General features: G+C 40.1%; 1 protein-coding gene across 1 annotated transcript in view; it reads left to right on the top strand.

Moving 5' to 3' along the window:
* Positions 1–16,409, top strand: part of LOC149441589 (low-density lipoprotein receptor-related protein 5-like) — a 202,042-nt gene extending 185,633 nt beyond the window's left edge. The window contains exons 20-22 of the mRNA XM_089657151.1: positions 764–906; positions 8,815–8,912; positions 12,416–16,409. Of these exons, the coding sequence (XP_089513277.1) occupies positions 764–906; positions 8,815–8,912; positions 12,416–12,677 (503 nt within the window). The 3' untranslated portion in view covers positions 12,678–16,409. The remainder of the gene's footprint in view (positions 1–763; positions 907–8,814; positions 8,913–12,415) is intronic.
* The last annotated feature ends 267 nt before the right edge of the window (positions 16,410–16,676 follow it).

The raw sequence follows: 16,676 nt of genomic DNA, 5'->3' as shown, positions 1-16,676 counted from the left end.
AGTTTCCTTTTAGTTTCTTTCCCGAGTTAAAAGAAACAGAGTCTCCTTTAGCTCCAGGGAAAGTGACAGCTAATTCTGTGAGCTATAATGAAAAGAGAAAAAAGCCAGCAACTGCATTTAAAAACCGACACCGACATATTTTGACAGCCAGTGAGGGAGCCTCTCTGTATACCCTGCTCCTCTCCTGCCCCCTCCTTGCACACACTGCCCCCCTCCCCCCTACAAAGAGGACCTGTCACTCATATGCTATCACATAGGGGACTATTGGTCCCCTATGTGATAGCAATAAACTTACAAGTTAAAAAATAAAAAAATACATGAAAGTAGACAAAAATACAAAAAAAAATTGGAGCCTCCCCACCCCCACATATGCAGACATTTTGGTTTCGGTTTGGTTTTCGGCCACATGCATTCTGAATTTTCGGTATCGGTTTCGGCACCAGAATTTTCATTTCAGTGCACCACTAGTCTAAACTGTTATATCTCGATGTATGTGCAGAAAACAAAGCATGTTGTACAGTGTAAGTGTCATATGCAACTAGTTACTGCAAATTGATACCTAGTAGGGAAAAAAAAATTGAGAATGAAAGGAAAATATGTGGCTCTTACTAAGCACTGTTATGCGTCAAGTGCGTTTGAGGGATCTGTTTTCATTTTTTCTTTGCAGTGATTTGAGACACAATAAATAGTCAGAAGTTTACATCAGAGTGACATTTTTCATTTTTGTACTGTTAACTCTGTGACATACTTGTCATCTTTCCAGGTATTCCATGTGGAAAGCAAATGATCAGCTCTATGAGTATCATAGGAGGTGGAAGCAGCGGTGCTCCGTTATATGACCGGAATCATGTGACTGGGGCTTCTTCCAGTAGCTCATCCAGTACGAAGGCTACTCTCTATCCTCAGGTGAGATGTTGGCTCTCCTATAGGCTTTCTGTAAGGAAGTCTAGATATGTAAGCATACTATATGATGCACATAGCGAAACTATTCCGTTACATCTGGCAGTTCATTGCTTTTCATTATTTAAATAATGATCGCACACGTAATTATGTCCTCCCCGTGTCTTTAAGATTTATGCTGCTCAATTCAAAAAAAATAATTGTGTGGGCCTGCTGCTCCCCTTTAGCATGCCATTGATGAGCTTGTCTGAGCCTAGACAATGTAGCTCAGCTCCTGTAATGCAATAGGAGTGTATTACTCTTTTATACTGGGTAGGATGAGCTGTCTGTGCCATGGTGGGAGTGTTCATGCACTCTAGTGAAAATCTGAATATCTATAAAACAAATTTAGTATTTTGAAGTGTCTGATTTTGAAACAAGATTCCTTTTTTCCATTAGACTTGAGCTAAGTAATGGAAGGAACTGTTGAAATGTTTAATTTATTTGCTCAATGCTTTAATTAAAATTTCAATAAACTCTGTAAGTCTCTCTGAAATATATAAAGGTCAGGTAAGATCTGAACCACATAAAGGAAGGTACTGGGTATGCGATTTTCAATATTGCATTATTTAGTTAGGACAGATATACCATATTATTCGCAATATAAGACGCACTTTTTTTCCCCCAAAAAAATGTCTGTGCGTCTTACGGAGCGAATTTGGAGCGGCCGGCCCGGTATCCCCCCCTGCCCATATCGCCGTTGCCATGTTAGAATACTGGGCCGGCCCCTTGGCTCTTCTGTGCAGCAGCGCCAGGCAGGGCCCAAACAGAGGAGTTCCAGCTGGAAAAAAGAAAAAAAAGTCAGCAGCTACAAAAACTGTAGCTGCTGACTTTTAAAATACAGCTACATACCTGTCCCTCAGTCCAGTGGTGTCCTCACCACCGCTGGTTTCACCAGCCATTTGCTCTCCCTGATGCCAGCATCTTTAGTGTGTGCATGCGGCTGTAACAGCTTACGGCTTCACAGCCGGGTGCACACTGCGCATATGCGAGAAGCACTGCAGCTTATGAATGGCCCTGTAGTCTTCTGGGACCCATCACGAGGACAACTTCCACTTCCAATCGCCTAGGCGATCGCAGCAAAAGCGGGAGCGGGTACCTGTCAAATTCAGGTACCCGCTCCCAAAGGTCTGCAGTCTCTGGCCATCTCCTGTAGTATTTCTGCAGTCTCTGGTCATCTCCTGTAGTATGTCTGCAGTCTCTGGTCATCTCCTGTAGTATGTCTGCAGTCTCTGGTCATCTCCTGTAGTATGTCTGCAGTCTCTGGTCATCTCCTCTACTGTGTCCGCAGTCTCTGGTCATCTCCTGTACTGTGTCCGCAGTCTCTGGTCATCTCCTCTACTGTGTCCGCAGTCTCTGGTCATCTCCTCTACTGTGTCCGCAGTCTCTGGTCATCTCCTCTACTGTGTCCGCAGTCTCTGGTCATCTCCTCTACTGTGTCCGCAGTCTCTGGTCATCTCCTCTACTGTGTCCGCAGTCTCTGGTCATCTCCTGTACTGTGTCCGCAGTCTCTGGTCATCTCCTGTACTGTGTCCGCAGTCTCTGGTCATCCCCTGTACTGTGTCCGCAGTCTCTGGTCATCCCCTGTACTGTGTCCGCAGTCTCTGGTCATCCCCTGTACTGTGTCCGCAGTCTCTGGTCATCCCCTGTACTGTGTCCGCAGTCTCTGGTCATCCCCTGTACTGTGTCCGCAGTCTCTGGTCATCCCCTGTACTGTGTCCGCAGTCTCTGGTCATCCCCTGTACTGTGTCCGCAGTCTCTGGTCATCCCCTGTACTGTGTCCGCAGTCTCTGGTCATCTTCTGTAGTACATCTGCAGTCTCTGATCATTTCCTCTACTATGTCTGCAGTCCATTGGTTCAGAATTTTTTCTTTCTGGTTTTCCTCCTCTAAAACCTAGGTGCATCTTATGGAGTGAAAAATACATTAGATGTTTTCACAAAATGTTCCTGATAATTGTATTAAATTTAGTTTTTGTTAGATAATTGAATATATAACGTGCTAGCATTCATTTTTATATAAACTAATATGCTAATATAAAGTGAAACCACTTTAATAGTGTACTGTGTAAAGGAGAGACAGTTGGAGTTTAAGAAGACCTTGACTGGGAGAAGGCTGCATGCTTGTAGCACCCTATTTATTTGGTAACATACGCCACTTATAAACTTAAAAGATGTATAAGAATTTTGTTCAATAAATCCTTTAAATCTGAACTCCAAGAATTCAGACACTTTATAAAATGTGCTGGCATACTCTGAGTTACATGTCGCATTCATATCTATTCAAATGTGACAGTTTTACAGAGCCCTGGGAGTTACAGATATTGCTACACTCCTGGAGCTCTGACAGGAGAGACGCTTGTATCATACAACAGCAACTCTGCACGTCCTTTCCCTCCACTGTTCATTCACAGAACTCTTTGTGCTATGTGATTGGGCAGGAGGAGGAGAGGGATGGGCACAGCGGTATTCAACTCTGATGGTCCAGTGGCGAAGCACTGGAAGTATAGCGATACCTATATTCCCAATGCTCCGTTAAAAGAAAAGTTAACTAAAGAGAGAAGTCCAAGAAGTGGCATGCACCTTGGGTTTAACTCCAGGAATTCAGCCACCTTGTACTGGATTACTAGGAGTTCAGCTTTAATATTGATTTTATTTTTTTTTCCCCCATTTATAATTTTTCAAATTACACTTGTTTTGACTTCTGGTGAAACGTAGTGTATTGACACTTCCATGCTCTTGAAAATGTATTTAATGGTGTTCTGCAGGACACTTTTTCTAAGCCTACTTTTAAACATTTTGTCACTTATGGAATACCTGGCTTCACAGATGTGGCTCCTCATTTGTAGAGGTGAGCCAACATTAAAATAGAATGGGATCTGCTACCTTCTGCTTTAGGGAATAGCAGTCAACTTTCCTAGGGTGGCCGTTTTATTTATATATATATATATATATATATAGATATATATATAGATATATATAGATATATATATAGATATATATATATATGATCTGGTTACATTTTCAACTGACCAACAACTTTATATCACCCTGATCTACTGCAGTTCTTTAACCAGCTGAATCTCTCATCTTTAGCCCTGTTTTCAGATTTCTTCATACACCGCAAAGGAGCAACCTTTCTTACTTTGCTATACTGCTTTGCCAGCTGTTTGGGTGATAATGTGGAACTAGGTGGTATTTTACTTGTTGGGCAACGGAACAAGCTTGCTGCCCAGTGATACTGATAACAACATCTAAACACATGAGTGGCCAATAGGACAGCTGGAGAATTCCAAGGCTGTGTGAGCGATATGAAAAATACTTCCTGATATATTAATCGTGGCACATGGAAGCAGATAAAAGGCCTTCACATTTCTTTTTACAGTTCAGTTCCATGATTTGTGCTGTGTGAAATCATGATCATGCCATCCAGTGCAAAATATAACTAGTACTGTCACAGCTAAATGAGACAAGGGAAATGCATTTATACATGCATGGTATCATAGAGATCTCACTTGTCTATGCCTGACAGCAGTGAGCATATGGAGTCTGTTCCTGAAAAAGGTTTTCATGTCCAGAATGCCCTGATTCCCACCCCCCCACAGAAATTATTCAACTACAGTGTATGCCCCAGCATTTGGTGGATTTACATTCAGAATCCTGGCCCAAGAGCTAGTGATCCCAGTTCCCCCCACATAAAGATTAAAATGTTTTTGCAAAAAAAAAAAAAGTGGAGTATCGGCCTCTCTTATATTATCTCTATATTTCCGTGGTAAATATTTTTGTTAAAACCTGTAAGCTCAAGATGGAGTCAGTCTGTTCAATAGCAGAATTCCTACGTCAGTGACTTTCTGGCATCCATTAATATCAAGGACAGACCTCCATGTACCCATTTATCAGGGGCACCAGTGGCTCCATAGTGGAGGAGAAGAATTATCAGTGTGTTCTCCTGTCTTTCAGCCTAGTGAACACTCCATGGGTATTCACCAAAACATCGGCCTCCGTATTAGCCTCCTTGAGGGAGGGATACTATTAGTTGGCTGCCAGGACATTGTTATATATTGTAAGGAGTTTTACTTGGAGCTGGAATCAAAACTGGGCAATGCCATTCAGATTCAGAACGTCCCTTGAAATATCTGTAGCTGATCTTGGATACCCACCAGGCCAGTGTGTTCCTCCTGTCAGAGAAGTTAGGGAAACTCCAATTTTAGGTTAGACTACTACATGCTCGCAGGTGGCCATCCATTCGCAATTGGATATGTGTTTTGGGTTTCACGGTAGTAGCCTTCAAAGCAATTCCTTGGGTTTGATGTCTCCTCTATCAACTACTGCTAGCTGACAAGTTATTTCCTCTCACAATATAGCAAATGATAATGACAGACACCAGCTTGTGAGGCATAGAAAGTGTAGCCAGGAAGAATTTTTGCGCCCCATCAATTTGTTGGATCTTTGAGGGATCAGATGAACTCTGCTTTTCTGGGCACATTTCTTGGAGAACATTCTGGTATACATTTATTAAAGCACAAGCTGACCTTCCTTTACACATCATGGCTCTTCACCACGTAAAGCCTGTTTATTAACAATTGTACTTGATGTATCTTCTCTGACTGAGAATAGAAGTGAACGAAATGAGATCTCATGTGATCAGGGGCCCAAATGCTCCTCAATGAAAAGTAAAATATGGTCCGCAGTGATGTCAGGTTGGCCCTGCTGCAATGCCCTGTTCAGGCCTTTTCACTCCAAAGCAGAAATTGGCTTCCTACCTTTTCATCTCCGCCAAACATACTATAGCTCAAGCCTTGAAGACCTCTTCGGTTGCCTTTCGGGGTGTGAAAACCCGGATGACTGCTATGATGATTAATGAACAGATGTCCACCATCCTCAAAGATTCACATCCAAAATTCCTTAAAGTTTGGGAAGCCTGGATAAAGTATTCCTTTCCATCCTTACATCCAACCAGTTATAGCCGCTGGCCCTGGATCCATGATATCTTTTCCTCCCTGATTTTACCTCTTTATCCTGTCCCTCTCTGTTTTCAGATATTTCAATCTGTGTCCTTCTCTTTTTCTTTTTTCCGGGTTGATACTTCTCAGTAGGGATCATTGCTTTATAGAGGACATCTGAGTGATGTTGATATCATTGGTTTTGATTTTTCTGCCAATCCTCCTTGATTATGGTTGGCACTGCGCTGACTTGTTAGTGAATACTACGGATCTGTATGTGCTTGTTTAGCTCTGCCCCTGATTGGGCATATTGTGGACCTGTTATGCTATTCTGAATTTTTTTTTTAATACATTTGAACAGAAAAGTAAAATATAAAAGTTGAAAAAAGCGTTAAAAAAATAAAATTAATAAAAGACCTATGTGAGAGGAAGCATTTGTAAATATTTTTTTTTTAACATCAAGACTTATCTGTGACATTTGTAACCAAGTGTATTTATATAGCCATAAATACATGCACGTTACAAGTGTCACAGGAATGTCCTGCTATAAATAGAGACACAATTATTTATGAGTAGCCCCTCTCCCATAACCCTTTTATTAACTTTATATTAACAGATGTATACCCACACTACACGTGTATACAACCCGCTCTATGTTTTACAGGGGCTGTCTAGCAATGACAAAGGAAGAGCAGGACATAATTCCTCCATTTCCTCTTCACATCAAGGCTATTTCCCTCTTCTCTCCCTGCTATCGCCACCTCTGGGTTGGAGAAGGGAGCGGAATGTAATACACAAACGGCCGGTCAGGTTCTTCCATCAAACTTTTTATTTAAGCTGGCCGTCTGTATTGACTTTCACTGTCGGCTCCTCGCTGAGCTATGATTAGAAGCAGAAAACATCATCTCTACTCCTCATCAGAGCTTATTAACCTCCCTGGTGGTATTAACCGAGTGTAGCTCGGGGTAAAGTTTCAGTACCACAAGCGGTAACCCCGAGCTACACTCGGGCTTACCATGCTGCGCTTCTCCGCGATCCCTCGATCACTTACCTTGTCCTACGCTCCCGCGATGTCCCTCCTGCAATGTCCCTACTGCAGCGTCCCCAGCAATGTAATCCGGCGGATGCCGGCATCTGTCATCTGCGTTCCGTCCTCTGCGAGCGTCGGGACGTACAGGGGGACGGAACGGCGGGAAATTTGAAAATGACAAAAAGTGACATTCAATAAAATCACATAGTAAAACATTACTGTATCAAACTATTTCACATACATTTTGTCCCTAGTGCTTTGTCCTGTGCCCTGTCTGCATTTTTACTGTTCTTATTGCCTGGAAACTGAGAAACGTCCATGGCATCCAAAAAGCGTCCCTTTAGGTCAAAAGCAGTTTTAGACCAGCTAGAGAACAGCGATAGTAAATCGGAACCACTTGCAGAATTGAGTGATAATGATTTGTGGGGAAATTCGTCATCAGACACTGAAAACGATTTTGCAACTTTGCTCAGTGATGTGCGAACTTGGCACTATATTTGAAATTTCAGTGTTGTTGGTTTGATTATATTATAGAATTAAATATATATATTTTTTATGATTATTTATTAAATTATAATTTATGATTTTGTGTTGAAAATTTTAACATACCCGGGATGTTTACTAGACTCTTGTTCGGACAGATTTGAGTTATTCCTAAATATTACAGCCTACAATACAAAAAATACATACAGTGGGGATCGAAAGTTTGGGCACCCCAGCTAAAAATTTGTATTAATGTGCATAAAGAAGCCAAGGAAAGATGGAAAAATCTCCAAAAGGCATCAAATTACAGATTAGACATTCTTATAATATGTCAACAAAAGTCAGATTTTACTTCCATCATTTACACTTTCAAAATAACAGAAAACAAAAAAATGGCGTCTGCAAAAGTTTGGGCACCCTGCAGAATTTATAGCATGCACTGCTATAAAGTCTGGGCATTTAAAACCTTTGAGATTGACATCATCTGGTCTTCCCAGAGAACAATCCATGACACTGGCAGGTCTCAACTTTGCAAAGGGGGCAGTGCATGCTATAAATTCTGCAGGGTGCCCAAACTTTTGCAGACGCCATTTTTTTGTTTTCTGTTATTTTGAAAGTGTAAATGATGGAAATAAAATCTAATTTTTGTTGACATATTATAAGAATGTCTAATCTGTAATTTGATGCCTTTTGGAGATTTTTCCATCTTTCCTTGGCTTCTTTATGCACATTAATACACATTTTTAGCTGGGGTGCCCAAACTTTCGATCCCCACTGTACTTCCATGGAAAAAAAGTGCCGCTTTGAGCACAGAAATATAGACATAATCAGACCGCTAGGGAGGTTAAACTTCTGTACAGTGGAGATAAGCCATGAAAGTCGCTATCATGGCTTTTCTCATTTTAATAACTGGACACCTTTGTGTTGATGGATGGGGAAAAAAAAATAACAATGAGTATAAAAAAAAACTATTTCCCAGTTGTCCCATCAAAATAATGGATTATAAAATTGTTTAACTTAAGAAAAAACAAAACAAATATACAAAACGTATTAAAAAAAAAAAGAGCAGACTCAAAAACACTTGGTCTTTATTCTGCCGTCACTTTTCTATGTTTGTGTTAAGATGCCTTTATGAGGCTTCTATGATTAAATGTAAGCTTAGTTTTACCAAGTTGAGTGGTGTTCATTTACAGCATATAATGTATCTATTGTAATTTGAAAACTGTGCTTCATATTCAATAAAACCTGGATAAAGAAAACCGAAGGTGTTGCTTATAAAACTCAGCCAGGAATTTGCTTCTTTTGTCTAATATTCCTGAAATTACTAGTATAAAGCTGGTTCCTACAGGCAGCACTTTATTTTCTTTTTTTTCTTATACCGCTTATTGTAATTAAATGACTAATCCCATTTTTCTTTTCAGATCTTGAACCCACCTCCATCACCAGCTACAGATCGGTCAATGTACAATACCGAAGTATTTTACTCCTCAAACAGTCCTTCCACCACTAGATCCTATAGGTAAGATGACATATTACACCTATTTATAAAAGTTTTCACAAAATCTTCTCCAAGGATTCTCACATTTTTCGCATCCAGTTCAGTTAGAAAATTGGGAGAAAGCTGTGGGAATTTTGTTGAAAACTTTTAATTAGACACCTTAGTAACACTAAAGAACACTGTGGTGAGTTCACTGCCTAGTCAAGGAATGAACATACACAATGAACAAGTTTACCAGTGCTTTCATGTAGTGGCTGCTTGAGGTTTTTTTTTTTTATTATTTTTTTCCCCTTTAGTGATCGTGCCAGTAAGTCTTATTTTTTGAGCTTTTTTAACAGACCACTCTGTCTAATAAAAGTGGCAGTTGGAGGGTTAAAAAAAAAACCTTATAACACTGACAGGGTGCTTACAATGCTCAACCTTTTTCATTAATATAAAACCTTAAAGCAGTGTCAAAACCAAAAGTGTAATATATTGCAACTTACCAATCTTTAGATGTGGTGGCTGCATTAGTCTTATGTTTCTAGGCTTGTTCCCCCTGTTTTCATCTGGTGATCTGGCCAGTAATACATCTCCTGTATTAGCCCCACTCTGGATGAAGGTGCACAGGGGCATTTTTGAACAGCAGCATTGTCAGTCTAGGGGAAAGGGGTGCTAGATGTACTAGCTGATTTATATATACTAACAAATGGAAGCCAAACTCCAGCTAACACTTTTGAAGCAGTTACAGTAGTTTTTTTTTTTTCTTTTGGGTTAAAGGTTTTACATAAATAAAGTCTGGTCATTATAAGTACCCCTATCAGTGGTAAATGGTTTGTCCCAATACTCTAAATGATACATTTTCAGGAGAGCTGGTTATATAGAAAAAATAGACTTACTGGCTGGATCATCAGATGAAGATAAGGTAAAGAGAGCCTAAAAAATAAATCTAATGAAGTCCCCACTGGGAACCGTGGGCAGCCTGCGTGAATGTGCTTATTTCTACATCTAAGGTGAATGCTTAGGTTGTCTTTTCTCTCTCTTATTTTCCTACTTTTTTCCCTCTCTTCCTTTTTGGTTTCTGTTAGTATTTGTGAGGTTTTTTTTGGGTGCACCCTTGGCAATTTATAATAGCAGCCAGCTGAGCTCGGCGGACTTATTTTCCAGTGTAGACGACTTTTTTTTATATACGGTGATATTTTGTGTTTTATATCACCAGTTTTTCAGCAACTATGTCATGTAGATGGACTTTCTTGTCTTTTTTTTTTTTTTTTCTTTCTCTATGCTCAGTTCTATTTGCTTTGGCTGCTTGCGATTGATGTTCAACAACCCTTCAATAAAAAAAACTATTAAAAAAAACAAATGCAGCCATCCCATTTAAGAACTGGTATTCTGCAATATAATCAGTGTTTGCTGTTGGGTTTAATACCACTTTAATCCCAGAAAGAAAGAAAAACTGTTGGTTAAAAAGTGTTAGCAGGATTGTGGCTTTAATTTGAGTCCATCTTGGTCTGCTTGTGCATTTAAAACTACCGTTTCTCCAGACTAATCATTCCACTGTCAAAAGATTTCTTCTTTGTTCCTGCATCCAGAGTGGAAACACCCTAAGACAGGAAGCATGCATGGTGAAAAAAGCCTGAAAAAAGAGAACTAATGCAGCTCCAAGTTTAGAACTGTTAAGCTGCAATATATTACATTTTTGTTTTTGGGTATAATACCACTACACCAACACACGATCAGAGTCCAGCGCATCTTTTTTGTGATTAAAACCACAACTTCTCAAACACGGAGCCTTGGTGTATGGCTTTTGAAAGGGTTATTCCCCATTCCATTGTGAAAACCAACAATAAACAATGTGAGAGGGCTTTCAAGGTGCTAGAATACCATTTATCTACATATCGCAAAGTAGATTAACCACTTGCCCTCCAGAGGATTTACCCCCCTTCCTGAGCAGGCCATTTTTTGCATTATGATGCTGTGTTACTTTGACAATTGCACGGTCATGCAACACTGCACCCAAATGAAATTTTTGTCCTTAACCACTTCCTGTCCGGACACTTTTACCCCCTTCCTGTCCAGGCCAATTTTCAGCTTTTAGCACTATCACACTTTGAATGACAATTGCGCGGTCATGCAACACTGTACCCAAATGAATTTTTTACCATTTTTTTGAGACAGATGAAGCTTTATTTTGGTGGTATTTATTCACCACTGGGATTTGTATTTTTTTTGCTATGTAAATGAAATGTCCAAAAATTTTGAAAAAAAGTGTTTTTTTTTTTATAAAATTTTGCAAATTAATAATATTTCATCATAAATCTTAGCCAAAATTTATTCCGTTATCTTTTTAGTAAAAAAAAAAAAATCCAAATTAGTTTATAAGCAAAAATTATAATTTTTTTACTACTTTGCATGTGATCACTGATTGGCCAATCAGTGATCACATGATCGGGACCTCGTACAGAGATCCCGTCCGACGATCGGTGTTTCACTGTGTCCGGAGGACACAGCGGGCACCGGATCGCGGTGCTGCGCGCTCCCAGGGAGCGCGCACAAGGAGGTTCGGGGAGGCCGTTTATAGGTGGCCACCTGACCCTGCAGTGCCACCGTCTGGCCGTTTATATACAACGGCCGGACGGGAAGTGGTTAAGGCTACGTTCACACTAGCGTTGTGTGCAGGTGGCAGACAGGCATTTGGGAAGCGTTTTTACAGCTTCCAAAATGCCTCGGACAATTCTGCACATTGCAGCACATGGTGCTGTTCTAACGGGAGCGTCAGCGTCGCGGCAAAACGGACGCCTCTGGTCGAGTCAGGAGGCGTTGAAGCCTCCTATTCTAGTCTATGGTGCCGCTCCGCAAACGCCCGGCTGGTGTTTGCGGCACAGTTGTAGGGCGTTTGCGGAGCGGTAACACCATTTAAACTTCATTATAGGCGTTTGTGTGGCGTTTTCTAACGCTCGGCAAACTCTGCTAAACCGCGCATGTGGCGTTTGCGGAGCATTTGCCGAGTGTTAAAAAACTCTCCGCAAACGCCGGACCAACGCTTGCCAAAACGCTATAGGGGCGTTTCGCAAGCGTTGGTAAAACAGTCAAGTGTGAACGAGCCCTAACACCAAATTTAACACACCCGCTCCCCGTTCACACCTGAGACCTTGTAACATTAACGAGTCACAGGGAGGGAAAATGGCTAATTGGGCCCAATTTGGACATTTTCACTTAGGGGTGTACTGTACTCACTTTTGTTGCCAGCGGTTTAGACATTAATGGCTGTGTGTTGAGTTATTTTGAGGGGACAGTAAATTTACATGTTATACAAGCTGTACACTCACTACTTTACATTGTACAAAGTGTCATTTCTTCAGTGTTGTCATATGAAAAGATATATATTTACAAAAATGTGAGGGGTGTACTCACTTCTGTGGGATACTATATATGATGAAATCAACCATTGTTCTTATAGACATGGGAATGAGATGACATTGACTTTACAGGTAGGGAGTAAAACAATTGTATTTTTGACTGAACGTATTTCTGTCTGGTTGCAGGCCCTACCTTATACGAGGCGTTGTTCCTCCCACGACACCGTGCAGCACAGATGTATGTGACAGTGACTATACTACAAGCCGATGGAAATCGAATAAATACTATATGGACTTAAATTCTGATTCAGATCCATACCCTCCTCCTCCGACTCCACGGAGTCAATATATGTCAGCCGAAGAAAGCTGTCCTCCATCTCCAACAACAGAAAGAAGCTACTTTCACCTTTACCCACCTCCACCCTCACCATGTACGGACTCCTCATGACCAGAAATTGAAGAGACCTGCCCCTGTTAATTGTACATATTTTAAAAATGAACAAAAGAACAAATATATAAATATATATATATTTTATGATCCTAAATATAATTCAGATTGATGTTTTTATAAGAAAAAAGAAAAAATACAAGCAATAAAAAATAAATGTGAATACAGATGGGTTTGGGAGGGATTGTGAAAATTGTACAGTGGAAAGTATTTATAATTTTTTTTTTTTAATTTAAGTACCACGTGCCATGTTTCTAATATGTCCCACAACATGTTCTTTGCAGAAGACTTAAAACAACACTCCTGTTTTCTTTTCTTCTTGGTGCTAAGCTGGAAAACAAATTGTACTAACATTATGAAGACAAGTTTGTCTTTCTCTTTATGTAGGAAGTCTGTAGCTAGATTAATTTTTACTTTGCTTGGACAGGTCCGTTGCCCTGCTTTGATACAAACAACCACAATCAAAATCTAAAACTGCCACATTCAGCTTCTACTATGTATTATACTTTACATAAGACAAATGTCTTCCAGAGGAAAGTCTTTCTTTCATTTGCTGCTCAGACACAGAAAAAGAGTATACTGTGCAGGCTGGTCTACCTATCAACCCCCCACTAATCTTATAGACACCCCTTCATCTTACTTTGTATTGTGTTTCCGCGTTAGTGCTTCACGTTGCTAGTTTAGAGGCAAACCCATCTGGAAGGCAAATGCCAATCCAACAACCTCTTGATTGCTACCCCTGAAGAAGTCTATCCATTCAGTTGTATCCGACCCTTGGTGATTGCATGGACCGTCACTCGTAAGCGACTTTTCCATGAATTCTCTTAGCAATTTATTTTACAGGGTAGGTTGCCAGGTCTTTCCCCAACCCATACCGTGCAGGAGATCCCACATGGCCAGGGATGGCCTAAAGAAGTACTGTGATATTAAGACTGTACAGTGTGCAAGATCTGAAAATGTAAGGGTCAGGAGCTCCGGATCTCTTAAATAGGCAATAAAATGACGTTGCCTTTCTTCCTGGTGTTTAGGTGGAGGTCAGATACATCCTAATGAGCTAGTCCACTAAAGAGTGATATTTTAGATAGATTGTGCCTGGTAGGCTGCTTCAACCCCTGACTACTTCTGTTTTGTTAGTTTTAAGTGAACTGACTTTTTAAGTTTCCAAGATATAATACCACAGATCAAAAAAAAAAGTGGCTACTTTAACATGTTTGCAGTCTTTTTGAGTTGTAAGCCTGCAAATTTCCTCCTTTTGCAGAATGTATACCTTACCAGCACAGAATGTATACCTTGCTAGCACTGGTGATTTTAGTTTTATTCAGTACATTTAACCTTTTGTTACTGGTACAACAGAGTTTGGAACCCCCTTTTAGATGGTACCTAAGGAACCTTATTTCCAATAGTAATTTCTTTGATAACCATACCCTATTGGTAGCCATAGTTTACTTTGTGATGTTTAGGTGCCTGTCATGTCCAATACATTCTGGCCTTTGGTTTACTCCAATTGCATTAGTGTGTACCTGAGTTTTAAAAATAACATGACTGGTTGACTTAAGACAACATATCGTGGAATTGTGCTGTAATTGCACAGGTAATCTTCTAGTGCTGCGGGGGTTAATACAGCCACTGGATCTGTCAAACGGTGATTGTCAAGAGTGCCAACTTTGCCTGCCCTTTCCACCCCTGCCCCCCTTCCTTCATTTATAGAAGTTGTACTATAGCTTCCATCAATGAAAATCACTGAATGGAAGATGGGCCGATGAATAAAAGGTCTGCTTCCTCCATTCATAGAGTGATTTTTATTGATAGAAGCTATAGTACAGCTTTTGTCAATGGAGAAGGCGGGGGCAGAAAAGGTGAGCTCCATCAGTGCTATTAACAAGTGCTTATGTCAGGTAAAGTGGCTGTTTTTATCTCCACAACATCCGCTGCAGGGATATAGGGAACAGGCAGAGGACTTTACATTTCAACTAACACACTAGCCACCAGCACAAGGGACACTGCTCATTCAAAGTAACTACAGTCCTTTGTTCTGATTTTTTTTTTTTTTTTTTAAATAACTAAACATTTCCATCAAACTATTAATTCAAAGATTTTCCATGCTTTAAATTTAGTATTCGCTTTTATCATTACTACACGAACTGATATTTTAAATGATTTATGAAAATGTTCTACATTTATGCATGCTTGCGTTTCTATGAGGGTTGAAAAATAGTTTAAAGCTCAATTCCAGGAAGATATTAAACACCATTTATGTCAGCTAATTATTTATTAAAATCCAAAGAGCAGGCTAGGAGCCAGGTTGATAACCAAACTGTACTGCTTAACTGCAGGGGAGAGGAGACCAACTTGATTATACCCTCTGGCAGGAGTGTCTGAATCAGAAGACTGACTGAACAGAAGCAGAAATACTTTTGACAGATAAAACGCACATAAATCTCTTTCTGTCTCGCATATATGCATTTCGATTGTATACACCTACCTGGATTTCAGCTTTAAAAGACGTTTGCCACTGTATTTCTTTTTGTACCAGGCTGTGTCATGATATTAATTTGTTTCCTTGACATTCTGCATTAGACAGAACGTCTTGCCTTTTTATTGTCTTGTGATTTTTAATCTCAGATGAGGCAGCAACTCAAAACTTGAAATTGTTGGTGTGTTCTTTTAAATCTGTTTAAGAAGGTAACTTGCACCAGTTTCTGATGACAACTTTTTATTCAGCTTGATGAATTAGGGGTGATGCAGCATGGTCGTACTTGCCTGTGATTATAAAGGAATTTTCAATTTTCATTGAACTTGCATGTCAGCCCAGGCCTTATTTTTATAAGGGAAATGGCATGTCGATACTTTTTATACATGTGGATTGAAGCAGAGATCCACAATATACAGTAGTTTGGTTATGTGGCAATGATAAATTTTGCTTCAAGGTGATTGTGCAGTTTGTATCTAGAATTAAAGCTCCCATTAGTAATATGCTGAAGTTGCAGAGGGGCCCATCTTTATTCCTACAAGAAAACGTCATGGAAGAGTAGTGGAATTTCTGTTGATCTAAAAACCCACTTCTACAAAATTATTATAGTCTGACTGAAGGCCTTTAGTTTTGTTCTTTTCCAACATTTTCTCCAGAATTTCAATTTCTGTCCTTTGGTGCTTAGCATTTCAGAACCTTTCCCAAGTGTAAATGTAAACAAAATTCAAGCAAGGGTACTCATCAAAAAATTAACTGACCTACAGATCAAGATATGCAAAAACTGTCTTCCACAGTCCTGGTCATGGGCTGGGCGGTGCGCATGCACCGCGCAGGCACGCTGCACACGTTTTCAAACAAAATGCTGCCTGGCACTGTGTAGGCTATGGCAGCTAAACAGGAGAGGATCTAAGGTCTGTAAGGCATTTAACTGTTCTGATGAGGTGGAAGCTTTTCCTGATTTTTGGCCTACGATACAATATAATGCTTACAGAAAAATGAAGGCATCATACCGATTTTCTTTTACATTGAAACTACTACCATTGTGCCTTTTGATATATGGCACCTGTTTGTAAAAACTGTCTTTGTAGCTCTTGTTTGTTTTCCACCACAAAGGTGGAATTTGTCAAGCAGTACACCTGCTGAGAAAGAGAATTGTGCACAATTCACTAATGCATGTTAAAATATAAATGATTTTGGTAAATAAAAAAATAAGTAATTACAATTTAACAAAGATGCACCATAAAGAGTTATTTTCCTGGTAATTGGCGTTGTTTCTTTTTCTTCTTAAAGTCTAAACTATGAAAACAAGGTCATTTTTTTAAAACTCCTTGGTGCCAACCGCCTCCTGGCCCTTTAAGGGTTCTAATAGCTGGGAGGCGAAGATGGGCCCTTCCGGTGATGTGAATTCTGTGATTGGATGTCACAGCGGTCACATGATCGGAAACCTCCCATTCGCAAATATGCATTGGGAGCTTACCAATAACCGTTGGCTACAGTGCTAGAAGCGTGTAGAGAGCTTGCTCTCAGCA

Source organism: Staurois parvus, unplaced genomic scaffold (assembly GCF_062004578.1).
Source record: "Staurois parvus isolate SC_StPar_1 unplaced genomic scaffold, SC_StPar_1.0 ptg000970l, whole genome shotgun sequence".
In the NCBI taxonomy this organism is placed as follows: Eukaryota; Metazoa; Chordata; class Amphibia; order Anura; family Ranidae; genus Staurois; species Staurois parvus.
Note: the sequence above shows the minus strand (reverse complement) of the source record. Positions and strands in the feature narration are given on the sequence as shown.